Source organism: Fringilla coelebs (assembly GCF_963513975.1).
Source record: "Fringilla coelebs genome assembly, chromosome: 1".
NCBI classification, from domain to species: Eukaryota; Metazoa; Chordata; class Aves; order Passeriformes; family Fringillidae; genus Fringilla; species Fringilla coelebs.
Window position 1 is genome coordinate 73,078,747 of NC_140028.1, and position 17,335 is coordinate 73,096,081.

At 42.7% G+C, this 17,335-nt stretch overlaps 2 protein-coding genes across 3 annotated transcripts; one reads left to right on the plus strand and one right to left on the minus strand.

Annotated features, from left to right (window-relative positions):
* The first annotated feature begins 1,428 nt into the window (after positions 1–1,428).
* Positions 1,429–8,894, plus strand: ROPN1L (rhophilin associated tail protein 1 like). The gene is made up of 6 exons (XM_084212526.1): positions 1,429–1,514; positions 2,424–2,573; positions 4,347–4,470; positions 4,641–4,802; positions 7,187–7,362; positions 8,300–8,894. Exons 2-6 carry the CDS (start codon positions 2,443–2,445, stop codon positions 8,361–8,363), a joined length of 657 nt encoding a protein of 218 aa, XP_084068652.1. The 5' UTR covers positions 1,429–1,514; positions 2,424–2,442; the 3' UTR covers positions 8,364–8,894.
* Positions 8,895–9,166: 272 nt separating this feature from the next.
* Positions 9,167–17,090, minus strand: SNRNP48 (small nuclear ribonucleoprotein U11/U12 subunit 48). Of its 2 annotated transcripts, none has more exons than XM_084221815.1 (9): positions 17,038–17,090; positions 16,851–16,964; positions 16,670–16,730; positions 15,846–15,920; positions 13,297–13,485; positions 12,286–12,407; positions 11,748–11,863; positions 10,401–10,562; positions 9,167–9,494 (listed from the first exon to the last, which is right to left on the minus strand). In XM_084221815.1, the coding sequence occupies exons 1-9, from the start codon at positions 17,074–17,076 to the stop codon at positions 9,455–9,457; spliced, it is 918 nt and encodes a 305-aa protein (XP_084077941.1). In that variant the 5' UTR covers positions 17,077–17,090; the 3' UTR covers positions 9,167–9,454. The 2 variants fall into 2 exon arrangements, with proteins under 2 accessions (XP_084077941.1, XP_084077940.1); XM_084221814.1 differs by having other exon boundaries at positions 10,401–10,565.
* Between the last annotated feature and the right edge of the window lie 245 nt (positions 17,091–17,335).

Here is a 17,335-nt window from a genome sequence, read left to right on the forward strand (position 1 = left end):
GACTTGTGCTCCAGGCCCTTGTCCAGCTTTGTCACCTTTCCCTCCAGCATCCTCCAGTTCCTCCCTGATATGAGAGGACACAGGATTCGAGGTATAGCCTCAGCAGGCCGTGTACAGGGGAAGAATCACTTCCCTCATCCTGTTGGCAATACTGCTGTTACAGGCTGGGATGCCACGGGCCTTTTTGGTCACCTGGGCCCACTGCTGGCTCATGTCCAGCCGCTGTACCCTCCAGCCTACCCTGACCCACCTTGCAGGCTGCGTCTGTGACTTTACGAATGGTGGACTCAGTCCTCTCATCAGTGGTTTGGGCCTTTTCGAAAGTTTGTACAAAGCAGGTGCTGCTCTCGCCCTTTAAAGCCGGCCGTCATTAAGGTTTCCCCGCCCAGCGCCCGCCCCGGCCCGTCCCTCCGCGTTGCCGGGGCAGCGGGGCCGCGGAGCGGGGCAGGTGAGGGGCCGCGTCCGGGCCTTCTCCGAGCCCCGGGGCGGCCTTCGCGGGGCTGTCCGGGCGCCGGGGCCGTGGGCGGCCCTGGGGCTCCCTCCGGCCTGCGAGGGGCCGCTGCCCGCCGGCGGTGCCTCCCCACGGCTCGGGGCGGATGGGCCGCGGGCAGCCGGGGCTCGGCCGGTCCCGTCTGCGTGCGGACACGCCTGGCCTTGTTTCCTGAACACCTGGGGCTCGCTTGGAGTGCGTGGAAGGGAAAGAATAGAAAATTAGAGTTAACTAGGGGAAGTGAAAGTGATGAGCTGATCTTTGTCTGTAGCCAGAGTAACCCATGGTGAAGGGGTGCAGAGGCTGCCTGACCTAGCTCTGTGCTTTTCTTTGACCATTAGGGGGGGTGTGTGTGTATATGTGCAGGAGGTTCCCTCTGAACATCAAGAAACCTTTTTTTCCCCGTGAGGGTGACCAAGCACTGGCACAGGTTGCCCAGGGGGGTGTGGAGTCCCCATCCTTGGAGATTCTTGGAACACACCTGGACATGGATCTTTGGCATGCTGCTCATGGGTTGTGCAGGGGCTCAGACCAGCTGCCCCCAAGAAGTCTCTGGCCACCTCTGCCCTTCTGTGAGACTGTGACTGTTGGCTTACTGTAGAAGAGCAGCTCTTGCACTGTGGTTTTTTTATGATTTTATTCTTTTATCTGACTACTTCCCAAGAGTACATGCACGCACAGCTGTATTCCTTCCTCAGAGTTTTTCTGTTGTCCTGAAATCCTCAGCTTTTTTGCCTTCAGCTTCTGTTCCTTGGCTAGAGCTGTGTTTTGAATCATTACTGAAAGCGTGTGACCAATGTGGTAATTAAATGTGCGCTTTGAAGTCTGTTACTGATGCAAATTGGCTGCATTGGAGTGATGAAGATGCTGTATCCTGTCTGCATTTCTCCATAAATAAAGCTCTAAGTATGGTTTGATCCTCAAAGGAGCCTTTGAGCCACAGCAGTTCCATTGCTCTATCGCTGACTTTTAATTTTTTTCTTTTCTGCTACAGGAAAATTCGTGTGAGAAAGCCACCTGCCAGGTACTCTTATCTTTAAGAAGCCTAAAGGAATAGAGGATTCTGTTGCATAATTCCTGATTATTTTCTTAATGCTGTTGCTTTTAATGCTCCTCCTTTCTGCAAATAATTAACCATTTTAGGTTCTTGTTGCTAGATCAACTTAAGCATTTCCAGTTTGTCCTGGAAATGATAAGAAGAGTTTCCCACCAAATGTGCTTCATTACTATGGGAGAAGAAACATACAATAGCCTATCTCTGTCCCTTCTTTTGGATCTTGGGGAACAGGATTCCTTGCAACAAATGAGTTAAATCCTGAATGAGACAGACACACCTGTAGAGCTGGATGAGCCAAGTGTGATACGTGCTTGCAGCACATATGAATGTTTTGTTTGTCACTGTAATTGTTTGAAGTAAAGTCTGTCACGAGCACAAATTAGTAACTTTTTGCTACAGCATTTTTGAATACATAAACACAGTACAAACTTGGTCATCTGCCATACTCTGGTATCTGTACAAAAATGCCAAGATTTTCCTTGGCATGCAGTAGTGAGTTGTCAATGTAGGTACCTTTCATGTTGGCATGTGGGGTGTGACTTGTCTGGACTGCCCATTTTACAAATTTTCCTTGTGGTAGGTTTGAGGAGAAAAATCACTTTAAAATAGTTTGAAGTCACCTGTCAAAATAGTGGCTCTCTTCACCCAGCTGTGATTGGTGCCCAAGCTGCTGTGTTTTACTTGGTATAGCCACAAAGTTTTTTAGAGCCACACAGGGTTTGTCTGTTTACCCTTCCAAGTCCGTCAGCACTCCAGAAGCCCCAGCTATCAAGTAGAACAGGAGAGAATCTGGGGACAGGCACTATCACTCCCATGTGCACACACAGTTTTTCATTCACATCCTGCATCTGTGAACTGCTGTTTTGTTTCTTTCAGGTCCTTGTGATTGGACACCATGCCTCTTCCAGAAACTATGTTCTGCGCTCAGCAGATCAAAATCCCCCCGGAGCTTCCCGATATTCTGAAGCAATTTACTAAAGCTGCTATTAGGACTCAGCCTTTTGATGTTTTGCAGTGGGCAGCTGCGTAAGTATGATGTTCAGCTAACAACAGAGACTTACACATATGGACCCTCAAAACCTCGCTCTCCTCTTTATTGTATAGTGGACAGAGCTTTGAATATTGCATCAGCCTACACATTGCACGTACACTTCCGTGTATTAATGCAGCATGTAAGCCTTTTAAAAATAGTGTGGTATTTTATTTCTTTTCTGTTTCCTTGAGGTTTTGGGCTGGTTTACTTCTGAAATAGCTGTATTTCCATACAGAAAAATGCATCTTATGATTTTTGTCATTAGTTTTTCTATCTGAAAGACCAAGTCTTTTTTCTTTTGGTTTGGTTTGGTTTTTCTTCTCTAATCTGAGATTCAGTTCTTGGAATTTAAAGGAAAAAATAGACATTAGCTTTCTAATTCTTAAGCCTGGTTAGGTTTCTCTTCTTTCTTTCTGGGAAAAGTGCCTGAAAAATTGCACCTTTAAAGTAATAATCAGCATAATAAATCTCTTGCCTTAAAGTTGATTTAGATGTTTAAATGTTTCTCCTTTAACATTTTTTTTCTTTTTCCTCAACTGCTCACTATAATTTTTTCCTGCCCTATGACTTGTGTGGGCAAGCTCTTGAAAGGTATCTGTGAGGTGTTCTCAGCTGGGGGGATTGGAAAACGTCTGTAATGTGTGAGGAAGGGGAGGCTGTTAACACAAGCCAGGCTGGAGTCCAGCTTGTCTGTTAGAAAGAAAATAATCTGAAGCTGAATTGTTACTGCTGCAGTGTTGGAGAAAGCCAGCAGGACCACTTTTAAATGCTGTGGCATTTCTTAGGAATGTGATGGAGGTGAGGCTACCCGTGTAGCTGGAGCCTGCTGGGACTGGGGCTGTAAGAGCAGGGGCAGCGCGGCACTGCCAAGGCCACAGCAGGGCCAGCCCCGAGCGAGCTCTGCCTACACATTGCAGGTGGGAGCGCAGCTGCTGCCCATCGCAGCCCCTCTCTCTGGAGCATGCTCTCCACCTGGCAGAGCAAGATCTGTCCCTGGGAGCCGTGCAACGCAGAAGCAAAGCTGTGGCTTCACACGTGCTGCTGGTGTTGTGAATAATCAGATGAGGAACTGGATCTGGCTGAAAAATAGCCCGGGTGTTATTTGTGCATGCATACTGTGCATCTGTTTCTATAGTCACAGTAATTCAGTTCTGGAGTGCTGCCTGCTGTATTTTAGCAGGTATTTGCACAGCATGGGATAGCCTGGACATGGACAGGAATTACCAGGGCAGATGAGGCAGGACAGGTGGAGAAACTTGTAAATTAGATGCACCTGAATAAAAACTGAGTTTTCCTTGCACAATTCAGTTTGTTAGCCAGTTAAGGCAGAGGCAGCTCTTAAGGTTGACAGCCTTATAATTAAAAGGATGTGCATTCAATGCCATTTATGCTCTACTCTTTAATTTTATGTTGGAGTGGACAGAAATGCTGAGAGTGGCAATGTGAATAGGCAGAAGTACATTTTGGGTAGTGCACAAGGGGAATGTTAAACAGATAAGTCCTCAGGTTCATCAATCAAAAGAGCTGAATATATCATGCACAGCATAAGTTAAATGCCTTCAGAATTATTAGAGTGCAATGAAAAGGAGCAAGTCTAAAGATTGTGGGTTTTGGGCACAGGAATATGGGAGTTCTGCATGTAGGCAGCTTACCAGGTGCTGCTGCTCCTGTGGAGGAGCCTGAAGATTCTTACTCTGAACATTTACTTCTGTGCAGTTTGTAATGGCCATGGGCATTGAGGTGTGTTGCTCTTCCCATTCACTTAGGTATTTTTCAGCCTTATCTAAAGGTGAACCCCTTCCTGTGAAGGAGAGACTCGAAATGCCATTAGCAACTGGGAAAAAAGATGCTGGTTTGACCCCAGGACTCCTTAAGGTCTTGCACAAACAGGTATAAGCTATTCTTCATCAAATGCACAATGCTGTTGAGGAATGCTGATGTGTTGGGGGTGGCTGGGGAGAGAGACTGTCAAGTATTTGAAGTATTTTGGGGAGACACTGTGTTTTAAATTTATTCTGGTTTTCGGAGTTCTTATTGTGGTACCATGATTTTGTTCAAAGCTTTCTTCCAAAGGCATGGTGACCATTGAAGAACTGAGGGAAAAATGGAAGCATTTGGGCTTGCCAGAGGAGCAGCTGGAAGCTATCCTGCAATTGGACAGTTTTGGCGAGCAGGTGGAATGGATGAAGTTTCTGGCACTTGGGTGCAGCGTGCTTGGCGGGGTACGTTCACAGCAGGAGCCCTCATATCCAAACACAAGTGGTTGCCTAGGATCCATATACGATATAGACCATAGAACAATTATTGCAGATGGATTTGGGGAATGGTGATTGCTTCTGCAGCAGCTGGTAAAGTGGTTTGCATGTTTTCTTCTGTTGTCTATCAGATTTTTGTCTGAGGAACTTAACCAGGATGGCTAAGTCCTTGGTAGAAGAACAAGTGTGTCTGCAGGGAGCTTGTACTGTGTGAGAGAGGATGATGGAGGAATGATGCTGACGGCATTAGTGTAAATGTCCATGAAGGAGAACTGAAGGGAGAAATTAAAGAACCAATTTTTAATTGATTGTGTAGCCAATTAAATTTTCTCAGCAGCCCTTAATGTTACTACAGCTGCACTTAATTCTTTTAATGTCAGTAATAAAATCTCAGCAGAGCATTTCAACAGAATGAAAAATTATAAAATGCATTAAGCTGATGTTCTTATAAAGTATAATACTTCTAATGATTTTTACAGTAGGGAAGAAGAGGTACTAAAAAGAAAATATATGTGAAATAATTTTTTGTGAATGTTGCATATCTGGAAGCCCTGACTGTTAACCTGGCCAGGTGATGCAATTGTGCAATTGTCTGTCTACCTATCCATCTGTCTGTCTTTATTTCAAATTTGTATTTCTTGATTCCAGTCTCCTTCCCAAAATGATCTTGTCATTTGGGCTCTTTTCTTCATTTAAAAATAGTAACAGCAGCATTACTTATCTAAAAAAACCCCAACCCCTCTCTCCTGCAAAAAAAACCCGCAAATAAACCAATACTAAAAATGGAGTCACAGGACCATCATTCTGATGGAGCTAGACAGACTAAATTTCACCATCTCACCATCCTTTTGGATATTAAGTGAATTATTTGATTTCATTACTACATAATGACACCTAGATCTCAATTTCCTAAACCAGAGAGAAATTTGCATTCATTTCCTGCAGCTGTAAATTGTGTTCACAGTCAAACAGGGTCGTGGTTGAGATACAAGAGTAGACAAATATGAACTTCTTAAGAGCACCAGTATGAATTATCTATTTTGTAAAGCATCAATTTATTTTTACAAAAGCCTTTATGAAAGGAGAAATGACCACACAGGTAGCCTGTTAAATTGTCTTCCAAGGTTGGCAAAATGGATATGAATAACTTTGCCGTGTTGTGAGAGACTCTGGCAGTTTGGGTGGCAGGACCAGAAAGGGCAGTAGAAGGGTAGCCAAATGAAAAATGTAGAGTTGGCCATCATAGAGTGAGCTGCCTCTCTTTTCCCTGAGAAGCCTTCCAGGGGAGGAGATGCATTAAGTAAAACTGGTAAAGGATTATAAAATGGTGTTTCTCTGGCATGTGTTCTAGATCCTAAACAGATACTGCTTTTATTTTAAATAGTGCTATTCTACTGTTAGGAAATACTATCTTTTTACATACACATTGCTTGCTTGTTAATGAAAATGTTTTTGAAAAAGTTGCAATGAAAACTAATAAGACTTAGGTGGAAGAAAGCCTATGTTGGTTTGGTTTTGTGCTTTTATATTTTGGATATATATTGTGTGTGGGGGTTTACTTGTGTGTTTCTTTAATGGTATCCAACCAGTCTTTGACTGAATGAAACTCAAGGCTGAAATTTTCAGCACTTTTCCCAATATATCTCAGCATGCATAGGGCATTGGATTGTCAACACCATATTAAAGAAGTATTTTTTCAAAGTATATTTGGAACTAATAATTTGAGGCATGTTTTTTAAAGGTAACTTGGATGTTATTGGCCTTTGACTAAACTGAAGTATTCTTTAAATGCTTTTTTACTCCGTGCTTTTTTTACTATATTAAAATGGAACTTGCATAGAGATAGGGGAAACAGTAAATATCAGCGAAAATATAATCTAAAAATTATGTAATATAATATCATTATAAAATCACCAAACCTATATTCATTTTCTGGGGGTTATAGATTTGTCTGTCTTAACTGCTGCTGAGAATTCATTTAGAGCCATTGAGGTAATATACACACACACAGAAAGATCTTTTACTAGATACAGTGATGTTGGAGCTTTTTCAGTAGCAGAGCAGTGCAATTTGGCTCTAATGGAGAGAGTCAGATTACCCTATGCAATCTTTAGCCATCGCAAGGTTCTGGTATTTTTTACTCCTGCCTCTACTAGAACTACATTATTGTTTCCACCCTTGCGCCCGCACTAGAGAGCAAATTTCGGGTTTAAAGCTAGGCAATGATGAGAACACCTTCATGTCATTTACCCTCCCTTTTAATGGCTTAGTGTGGATTTTGCCATGATATGCAAGGATGTTCGTGGCTCTGATACTTTCTTTTCCTTTCATTTCTTGCTGGAACCCTGCAGTCCTTACTGAGTTCAATGAAACAGGCCTGTGAGATCCTAACAAGAGACCCAGAAGGCGGAGCAGCTCGAATTCCCTTCGAAACATTCTCATTCCTATATTTGTATTTGGCCAGTATTGATGGAGAGATATCAGAGACAGAAACTAATGCATTCCTCCATGAAATTAAAGAACAAGCGTAAGTAAAAATCTGTGCAAGGAATTTTAATGTCTCAATTGCCTCTGGGTTCTCCATAAGCCTTTAATTTCAGGTGAATCGTCCATTTTCTTTTGGGCATAGCCATGATGACAGGAGTAAGGATTGACTAAGATTGTATCAAAAATATACAGTTATTTTTTGTCAACTTCAGTGTTTGCACTGTTAAAGGATAAATTGCTATTTATTCATCTTTCTCTGAAATATTGAAGTCTCTGTAGGGTGGTAGAACTTTTCCTATAGGAAGCTATTATATACAGGCTTTTAACATCTGCATATTCCTGCTTCTGGAACCAGCAGCATTTTCTGGGCTGTTTCTTTGATTTAACAGATCATAAATCAGAGAGAGAGACTGGAAGTTCTCTCATTGTATCCATAGTCACACATAGGTCACACAAAATGCACTTACACCAATTAAAAGATCTGTAACAGGCTTGTGTTTCACATGTTGCCCGTGTAGTACGTTTGCATACACTTAACTGTTCCCACCATCTCTCTGGAACTGTTCTTTCTGTGCATGGCGGGCTGACACAACCTCAGAGGCGCTGCCACCATGCGGCGGGTCTGTCCTGGAGCTGTCTGGCATTGGCTCTCTAGAACGTGGGGGAAGCTTCTCTCAGAAGCTCACAGAAGGCACCACTGTGACCCCCCCCGCCCCCCAAAAAACATTGCCACACAAACTCCTTACACTGTCTTAGATTGCCACCAGCTCCAAGGTCATGGGAGCTCCAAAGCAAGAGCATACAAATGAATTTTTTCACCATTAGTTATCAGATTGACAGTTTTTAGTAATAACCACTTTTTAATCATTGCCCCTTTTCCTTGCATTTCATATAGCCCTAAATTGTATCTTTTCCAGCATAGTAGGATTTACCATGTGAAAGTGCCATTTAAAAAATTTTGGTTTATTCCTTTCCAGGGACAAACACTCTGGCATGGTGCTGATCAGACACTTCCTGCCATACTCCTTCATATTTTATTGATCAACCCTACCAACCCTACTCTTCAGCATGAGATGAGAAGAAAAATAAAAGAAGGAATAAATAAGTTCAATAAATAATTTGTGTTCAAAGTACCATAATTTGCACATTCCAGAACGTGATCCTCTTCTCTGGAATTTCCTTTTCGTTGTCCTGCTCTTGAGATGGCCCTTCAGGGGACGTTCATTGAAAAATACATGGTTATATTGTTCTCCAGCCTCTCAGATACTGATGGCCACTCCTAGGGAGTGACCCCTTCACTCATCTGCTGATATTGAATTGAGCAAAAGTTATTTTGTTACCAAGCTTCCTACCTACATTTGACAACTGATTAAGTGAAACATGGAATTGAGTTTAGCCAGGGCAGCTGTAACTGGAGCATTTCTCATTATGCCTCCGGTAGCTCTGACTTCATTTTGACTCTGGCACAAATACAGCTGGTCCTCAGACTACCCTGTCTGCCTGGACATGCTCTATTTAAACTGTTTTATCAGACCCTACTGAAAGAACTTAATGAGAACCCTGTGGCTAAGGTGGTACACAAAACCAATGCAAGGACTGCAGTGGTTCCATATTGTTTTCCCTCTAATTATAAGCCTTTTAGAACTTAAATACCTTTTTTCATTTTTGGATTAACTTGTCTAAATAAAGATGTTTTAAAATAAATTTTGTTTTCTGACAGGTAAAGCTACTGCTTTTGTCACATAGATGAGGAATACCTGACACAGAGTTGTTTGGTTAGACTGCTGTAGCAGATATAGAAGCTGTCAAAACTAGACCAAATATTTAGTGACAGTACGTACAACCTCCTGTAAATTTTATTCTTCAGCCTTGTGAGAATAACTCAAATACATGAGAGATAAATATAATTAATTAACAGATGTATAAATGTTACAGATTTACAAATTATCTGAAATATACTGCTTCCATCCTGATAAACTGTAGCGCTTTGTCATCTCCAAGCAGCACAGGTGTGATGCAACACCAATATTACGTGCACACCTTTACTGTCTTGGAAAAAACAGCAGTAACAATAGTTCGTGTGGAAGTGATGTTTTGAGCAGCTGACAAACAAAGTCATCAGGTTCTTGTTCCTACTTCCTTCTTTTATAATTGTAATACTTGTCTTCATCCCTGCAACAAAAACATAAACATTGTGTGGGCTGTTAGGCTCAGAGTGAGAGTCTGAAGAGAAAAAACAACTTGGAAAATGGAAAGCTCTCATTAAATGCAGTCATGTCCTCCTTTAAGGAAAGAAAGTAAACTGCTTTTAGACAGTTTATTTTCCATGCTGCTTTAATCAAGCCTTGTCATGCAGTGCCAGAGAGGCAATTAGTTTAGGATGAATGGCATCATGGTGTAATGAAGCCAGCTTTGAGACAAGCCATCATTACCATCCATACAGTTATGTAATGCATTTACCCAAATACAAGGGGCAAGGCAGCATTTCTTCTGCACAACAGTCCTCATGTCTGCTCAAACACAGGTCCCACACATCTGTGGTCTGAAGATGTAAATATCAACTTTGTTGATGGCATTACAAGCTGTGGCCTAGATTTGTTTTCTTTTGCTAAATTGTACATCCAGAAGTACTGAAGAGCAACAGCATTGTTTTGAAGCATCTAATGTAGAAAGGTTATTAATACTAAGGTCTAGAGCAAACTAGAGCAGAAATCAGCATTAGACATGACAGGCACTTAGTGGATGAGAAACATACTGTCCCTTTAACCATATCAATCAAGGAGTAAAATCAACAGCCTGTTACAGTACTGTTGCAGCCCTGCAAGCATGCTGCAGGAAGTGCCACCTTTCAGATGGGCCAGTAAATTCTGAAGCCTGGATCACAGTTTGTGATCTCACAGTATGTTTTGTTTAGTATTAGTAGTCTCATACCAGTGGCTTGTCACACTGCACATCATGAGGTTAGCCTAGCTTTTTAATTAGATGAGACATTCTCAACCTCTGCACTAAATTCTCATAGAAAATGGCTACAGCTGCCTGATTGCGAAGCAGGAGTCAGCTGTCACTGTTTCTGCTTACCTCTCTCTTTTTCTCCGAGAGTCTCTGTCTTTGCCTCTCTCACGACTCCTCCTTCGTTTACTTGGACTCCTGCTGGTGTCTCTCCTGTGTCTCGTGCACTCTGTATCCTTACTGCTCCCCCCAGACTGCCGTGAGTCCACCGAAGCTGACCGCCTGTCTTCCCTTCTGAAAATAAAGTGATTTTAATCAATAAAAACAGTTTCACAGTCACTGCTTCCAGTACCAGTTTTGTAATATAGTGACATACTACTGATGTAAGACAGAAGACATATCTTTTATTAAGCCTATTTCTCTAAGAAATACAATGCCTCCCAAAAGAGGCCCAAAGTCCATGTGCATATTTCAGCAATCTGTTTAATCCAATTATTTCCTATGAACACTGCTCCTTAACACCTCTGCTTGTGAAACAGGAGGCAGTAGAAGGGGTTCGCTCTGTTTTGCTTCAAATCTTTAACTCTTGAAGCACCTGCCTTAAGCTGCAACCTACAGAACCTAAGTCCTGATCTGAGAGACTCATATTTTTGCTACGGTTGGGAGGGACTGCTGGAGATCTAATCCACGCCCCTTGTCAAGGCAGGGTCACCTAGAGCAGGTTACACAGGAATTCAGGTCCAGGTGGGTTTTGAATTCCTCTAGACAGGGAGACTCCAGGATCTCCCTGGGCAGACTGTTCTAGTGTTCTGCCACCCATTCATTTTAATGCTGGGAACAGAGCGTCACTTTCTAGTGTGTTTCAAAAACATTCTCCTCTCAAAGACCTGTTGAAAAGGCACAAATAGGCAATCACTAGGTCATGACTCCATGTTTACTTCAGTGACAAACATTTGAAGGGTGTGCAGTGTTGCTTGACACAGCAGAAATATGTATAGCTACAACACCCTCCCAATTAGCACAGCAGCATTTGCAGGGATAAGAACTGCCTCCCCCTATTTACTATGTTATGGAAACCTTTACTCTGAGGTGTAATATATCTAGCACATGTCATGTGGTAGGGAAGGGTAAGAAATTGTGTACTTGTATTTCCAAGTGTCCTTCTGTAACCAGCTACAACATATATATACATTTGGGCACAGAGGGAGCACTGTTCATCCCCCAGCTCCACCAGAAACTACCTGTTCAGCTGAATCACTTGCAACCAACCTACTTACCTCTGAAAGAAAGATACTTATTAATTTCTCTCCATCCTTCATGTAGGCAGAGTTTCTCAAGCAAGACTTAATAGAATTAGTATAAAATAAACCATGCATATGATAATGCAGATAATGTTGGTATGTGCTATTAGAACAAGGTGGTAAGATAAAATTACAATCTGCTTCATGCCTGAAGAAGCTGTCAGCTGTGGCTTACCTGCCTGAGGACTTTGACTTCCCTCCTTCACATATCTCTGCATTATCCAACCTGTTCTCCTCCTGCCACTGATTGCTGAGCTCTTCCATATGCACACCAATCACATCCCGAATCACCTGGAAATTAAGGTATGTTAAAAACAAACATGTCATGTTAGTGCCTGAACTAGCACTAAACAAACTGTAAACATCTCAAAAAAACCTCACAAAAATCTCCCCCAAACCCTGTACATCAGATGTTTGAATGGAAAGTCTTATTTGCAGAAAAATGTTTCTGCATAAATTTAAATAGCACCATTAGTGAGCTATATCTTGCTGGCATTTTCACATTCAAACCTAAGCAGTTAGAAATGCTCATTATTTGTAACTTGCTGTAACAGACCAAAAACATTCCTCTGTAGTTTGCAACAATAATAAAGCAGGATACAAGAAGCAGAGAAAGACACATAGTTTGTCTTTGAAGGCATACATAATTGTTTATGCTGATATATAATAAACACTTTTGTGCATAAAAGCCTTTTTTTTCCCTCCCATCTCACCTCAGTGTAGGACTTCTTTGTTATATGAACATTCTTAGCTCTGTATGACTGCCGCCGCCTTTTGTAATCTCGCATTTCAGCCAGAATTTCAAGATGGGACTTTGGACCTTTCTGACTATCATCTAGCAAAAAATTGGGAGTAAAACAAATTGTCATTAGCAGGATGTTAGCACCTGCACGTATGCAGGCCTCATGCATTCAGGAACATAAAATAATTGTGCTCTTTCTCAAGTTCCTTCTGTATTTAGTAACTATGGTGAATTTATCTCAAGCTTCCTCCTCCAACCTTCTTGCTGGCTGTTTACACACAAGTAAAAAGCCACCAAGCAAACGCTGTTATGTGATCTCAGTCTCCAAACTGTGATCCACACCAATATACAGACTTGTTATTTGGTCAAATGCCTTCTAAATATGAGTCATGTTTTCAAAGCCAGTATTACAGTAAGACACAGAATGAGAAAACCAGATTCTGTAAAAAAGTTACCTGCATAGATGATAAGCACTGTTACACCTCCTAGGCAGAGCAGGGGCCTGCAGGGTGACACAGATGCCTTTGCTGCACTTGGTACAGTTACAAACTGGCATGACTCAACAGGGATGAGAGGTCCCAGTACCTTGCTCAAGAGCTCCACCTGGATGACTGCCAACCTCTCCTGTTCAGCTTTTACTCTTAAGCAATCTTTAATCTCATCATGTCTTACAGCAAATAACTGTTCCAAGCTGCACAGCACATTGGCAACATTAAGACAGCTGCAGCAAAGACAGATACACACAATACATGTGCCAAGAGCAGAGCACTGAGGTTTTCCAAGAAGGTAAACATCATAAAGGACAACAAACTAGCATTTTGTGATCCCAGATCTTTGTTGTAGCTTTTAAGAACAATATGCTCTACACAAAAAAATAAAAAAAAAAGCACAATCAATTCTGTTTGGCTATCAACAAAACTCATGTAACTGGACAAACTGAAAGTTCTGAGCCATAAGTTCAACAACAGATCATTCTTCAAACCTTGGGTGATTTTTGCTGCTAAATCCACGAAGAGATCACTGTCATTTTCTGTTATCTGGGATCTGGACCTCTGCTTCTTTGTCTCCTCAACAACATAATCGTAAAGAGCAAGGCGGTCAGCTTGGGTCAGGTCACAGGTGAAACGCTTGTGGTTTTGAGGAACTTCTATGGGCAGTAACGAGTAAGAACCTGGAGGTTGAACAGAGAGCTGTTACTTGTAAAGTAGCATAATTATGCAGGAAAATACCAAGAAGCTCAACAAACAAACAATGCAGTAAACTCCCAGGCTGTTTTCATCCTTCCCCTATGAACCTGTAAGAAGTTTCAACCTTCTTAATTTGAAAAGATGAAAACCAGTCAAAGATCCCTCCCAAGCCCCCCTCAGGCTGTAAAAGCCCTCTTGACTGCTTACACAGATACAGTTTTCATATGCCACAAAGGAATCGTACTAGATTATATCGAAATGACCTCTGTAATTTCCCATGAGTTTCAGGTCTTGATTTAGCTCTTACAAGCTAAACCAAGAGAGGCTGCAGCTCTAACTTGTGGGTTTATCTTACTCCTAAAAATATATGTAAACAACAACAAAAAAAATTTGTAAAACAAAACAAAAATATATATATATATGTAAACAACAAAAATGAAAGCTTCTAGGAGACTAGATAACCAAGCATTGTGAAAATCAGTCTCACTCACACTGCCAACTTCTCTACAGAGCTTTTAAAACAGACTGACACAGGAATTTATAGCTAAAAGGACTACAAAGGCAGTTTCAAAGTGCTCCAGATCAGATAACTGGCTAAGAGCTACGGAAACAAACACACTGCCTGAACACTCCTTTCCCATTCCCCAGTTAAAACACACATGCCTCCAAACAAATGAATCCATTCTCAATCCATTGCAACAGCAGTTAAGTGACTTCCACAAAGATACAGGATGCAATCCTGTAGGACATTGCCAACAGAACAATGTTGGCATTTTGAGTCAAAAACTTGCAATTTTCCTGCAACCATTGATCCTCCATAATCCTGCTTCCCCCAACACAATCCCACACATATCCAGGCAGACAGCAGAGCCAACACATAAGAAGGGTGTATGCAACAACAGCAAACCAAGATCTTCTCCAGATTATTCAGCTCTTAATAGAAGCTGGGCAAACTTTCACATCCTACTATCACTAAAGACACCAAAGAAGAGGAAGAGAAACCACAGTACCTCTCAAACAAACCTAAAATACAAGATTTCATCATTACTGTACTTGGAACTTAAGCCAGAACTGTTCTAATATGAATAAATGAATTTAAACACAAAAACTAGAAGTCTCTTTTTAAAATGCACTGTTCTTACAGGCCACAGAAGTCCATAAAATTGCACTGATAATTACATGCTTGTGATTTTAGAAGAATTACAGAACTTGTGATTGAGACAAATTTTTGTTTTCAACAATGTAGCTATGCTAATATTCTAAATATGGTTAGAATTGAAAACAAAGTAAGAAAATATCTTCCTTTGAGACAGTAAGTCAAAAGGAAATTTACAATGAAAATTTCTTTTTCATTTGTTTCTGTTGCCAAAGGCTTTAGAAATTTTACAACAGGCCAAGCTGTCACAATGAAAACCACCAATCCAGTTTTAGTGTTATCCTCAGAGAAAGGCAAGCTTGCAGGGAAATCTGGGCAGTGAACACTGGCATCTAGTGGCTCTCTGCTGCACCTTTGCAATGAACCACTCCACAAAGGGTTTATCTGCTAATTCTCTACTTGGATGTGGTTGTGTCAAATTAATGAGTTCCCACTTCCCTTCAGAGGAAATGCACCTCACATGCTCAAAACACAGTGCTCATCCCATGACATCCCCTTTCCATGCAACTGTCCATTAAGCCTCTATTTGATATGCCAGAGAAACAAAGAAAACATGAAAAGCTGTCCAAGCAAGTGCTGCTGTATTTCACTGTCAGAAAAGTTTCAGTGTTACTTTTCTTTTTGCATGTATATCTTTAACAAACCGAAGTCTACAGAGAGCAAGTGTTCTTTGCAGTAATTTCTCAACCATACACTAAAGCTCTACAGATTCTACAGGGAGCCCTATTTTTCGACTTGATCTAAATCTTAACCTTCAAGGACTCCATCCTAGCCTGGTCCCTGTCTGGTCACAAAACCCACTGAAAAATGAAACATAAAGGAATTAGTGAGCTTGAAGTAGTGACAAAGGACAACGCTGCATTGCAAATGTGCCAGCATAATTCTTACACAACTTCTTAGTTCAGTCTTGAAATGGTCCAACATAGTAACCACCATGGTGTTTGGTTTTTTCAGTCCTGAAGACAATAAGAGATATGAGCACAACAGACTCAAAGTCTCTCATCTAGTTGCCCCAAGTATAGAAAGTAAGCACACTCCAAAATGTGCAGGGGAAGGAATATTAAAAATAAATGAAGTGAATTCCCCACAGCAGTTCTCACTGGAATGAAGGAAGCAGCAAGGAGGGAGACAAGGGCAGCTCTCCACATGAGGCTGATGAAATCATGTCAGTATTTGCTTGCTCCTTACCTTCGCTATAGCCTGCACCTTCCTTTGCACTTTGGGCTCTAGCCTGCTTAACAATGTGAAACTGTAGATCTTTATCTGCAGGCAGAGAAGAAAATAAAATCATACCACTTTTACATCAAGTTCTTGAGTACTTGATTGGGTTACTCTTTATTCCCCAACCTCTATTATGAGACTTATGGTATGGTACAGAACATCATTGTTTCATTCATGTACAAGTGGACATTTGAACTAAAAATGTAATTTTCATCTATTACATATTTGAAATGAAGGGAGAAAATGAAGGGAAAAAATTGTATTTCTGGGTTACAAGGATATGGAAAAAGAAATGCATGTATATTGCTCTCTGTACCATTGCTTTATTGCCAAATTCTACAGACAGCTTCCCCACCTTCTAAGCATTCATTTTAATACACTTTCTGCATTTGATGCAAGAGTGAGGACTGAGAACATAGGAAGAAACTCCTAAGAGGACAAAACTGATCCTCCTTGGATTTTAAGACGAAAATATAAAAGTGATCTACAGCATAGAATTATACAGTGATAGAAGCATAAAAACAGTAACTTGAGGCAAATTACAAATTACAATTTGAGAAAACTAACCTACTGACTGAAACACTCAAGACTTTCAGGAGGCCGCGGGGAATTTACAGCTGCCAAGGCAGCGGAGTTGTGCTACCGTGAGGCCCCGGACCCCTCAGTCCCACAGCTCTGTCCTTCCCCGCGATCTCCCCATGGCCCCTCGTCCCCTGCCCCTCCCCGGAGGTCCCTCCTCAGCCCCAGCCGTGTGTGCCGCCCCGTCAGGCGGAGCCCCCGCTGCCGCTCACCCATGGCGATGGTGGGAACCTTCAGGTTTTCGTAGAAAAATCTGGAGTCGTACATCTCGGCCTGCAGGAGCAAAGGGCTCGGTCAAGGCCCGGCCCGGGGCCGCCGAGCGGCGGTGGCAGCCCAGGCGCGCCCCGGGCAGCAGCGCCAGCCCCGTGCCCGCTTCCCGAGCCGCGCTCCCACCTCCTCCTCGGCGGAGTATCCCATCCTGCGGAGCCGGCAGGACGCCGCGTGCCTCTCCAGCGACGCGCGGGGAACACGGTGATGGACGTCGTAGGGGCACAGCACCCACTCCACCTGCGAGGGGACACGGGTCAGCCCCGCCGCGCCGGCCCCGCCGCCCTGCCCCGCGCAGCCCCCGCCGCCTCACCGGGTCCCCGCCGAGCCACACGGCGCTGGGAGCCGCCATGGCTGCGCCGCGCAGCCCCGTGACCGCCGAGGGGCGGCCCCGCTGAGGGCGCTCCCGCCTCCGAGGGGGCGGCACCCGGCCCTGAGGGGTCTGAGCCAAGTTTTGCCTTTTATTTTTTAAAATTAGTATCCGGTAGCTGGACAGTTACGATTAATCATTGTGAGCATCGGATGCTTGGTTAGAATTTTAAGGAATAGGGAATACAATCCCAAATTGGATGGGCTGTCCGGACGAGAGGCACCCAGGAGCAAAGTCAGCA

Excerpts from the sequence above, each read along its gene's own strand:
- ROPN1L (XM_084212526.1), top strand. The coding sequence starts at position 2,443 with ATGCCTCTTCCAGAAACTATGTTCTGCGCTCAGCAGATCAAAATCCCC. Across the intron at positions 2,574-4,346 it reads GTTTTGCAGTGGGCAGCTGC|GTATTTTTCAGCCTTATCTA; the intron begins GTAAGTATGATG and ends CCATTCACTTAG. Across the intron at positions 4,803-7,186 it reads GGTGCAGCGTGCTTGGCGGG|TCCTTACTGAGTTCAATGAA; the intron begins GTACGTTCACAG and ends GGAACCCTGCAG.
- SNRNP48 (XM_084221814.1), bottom strand. The coding sequence starts at position 17,076 with ATGGCGGCTCCCAGCGCCGTGTGGCTCGGCGGGGACCCG. Across the intron at positions 12,408-13,296 it reads AGCAGCAAAAATCACCCAAG|ATGATAGTCAGAAAGGTCCA; the intron begins GTTTGAAGAATG and ends ATTTTTTGCTAG. Across the intron at positions 9,495-10,400 it reads TCTCGGAGAAAAAGAGAGAG|GGATGAAGACAAGTATTACA; the intron begins GTAAGCAGAAAC and ends TTTTTGTTGCAG.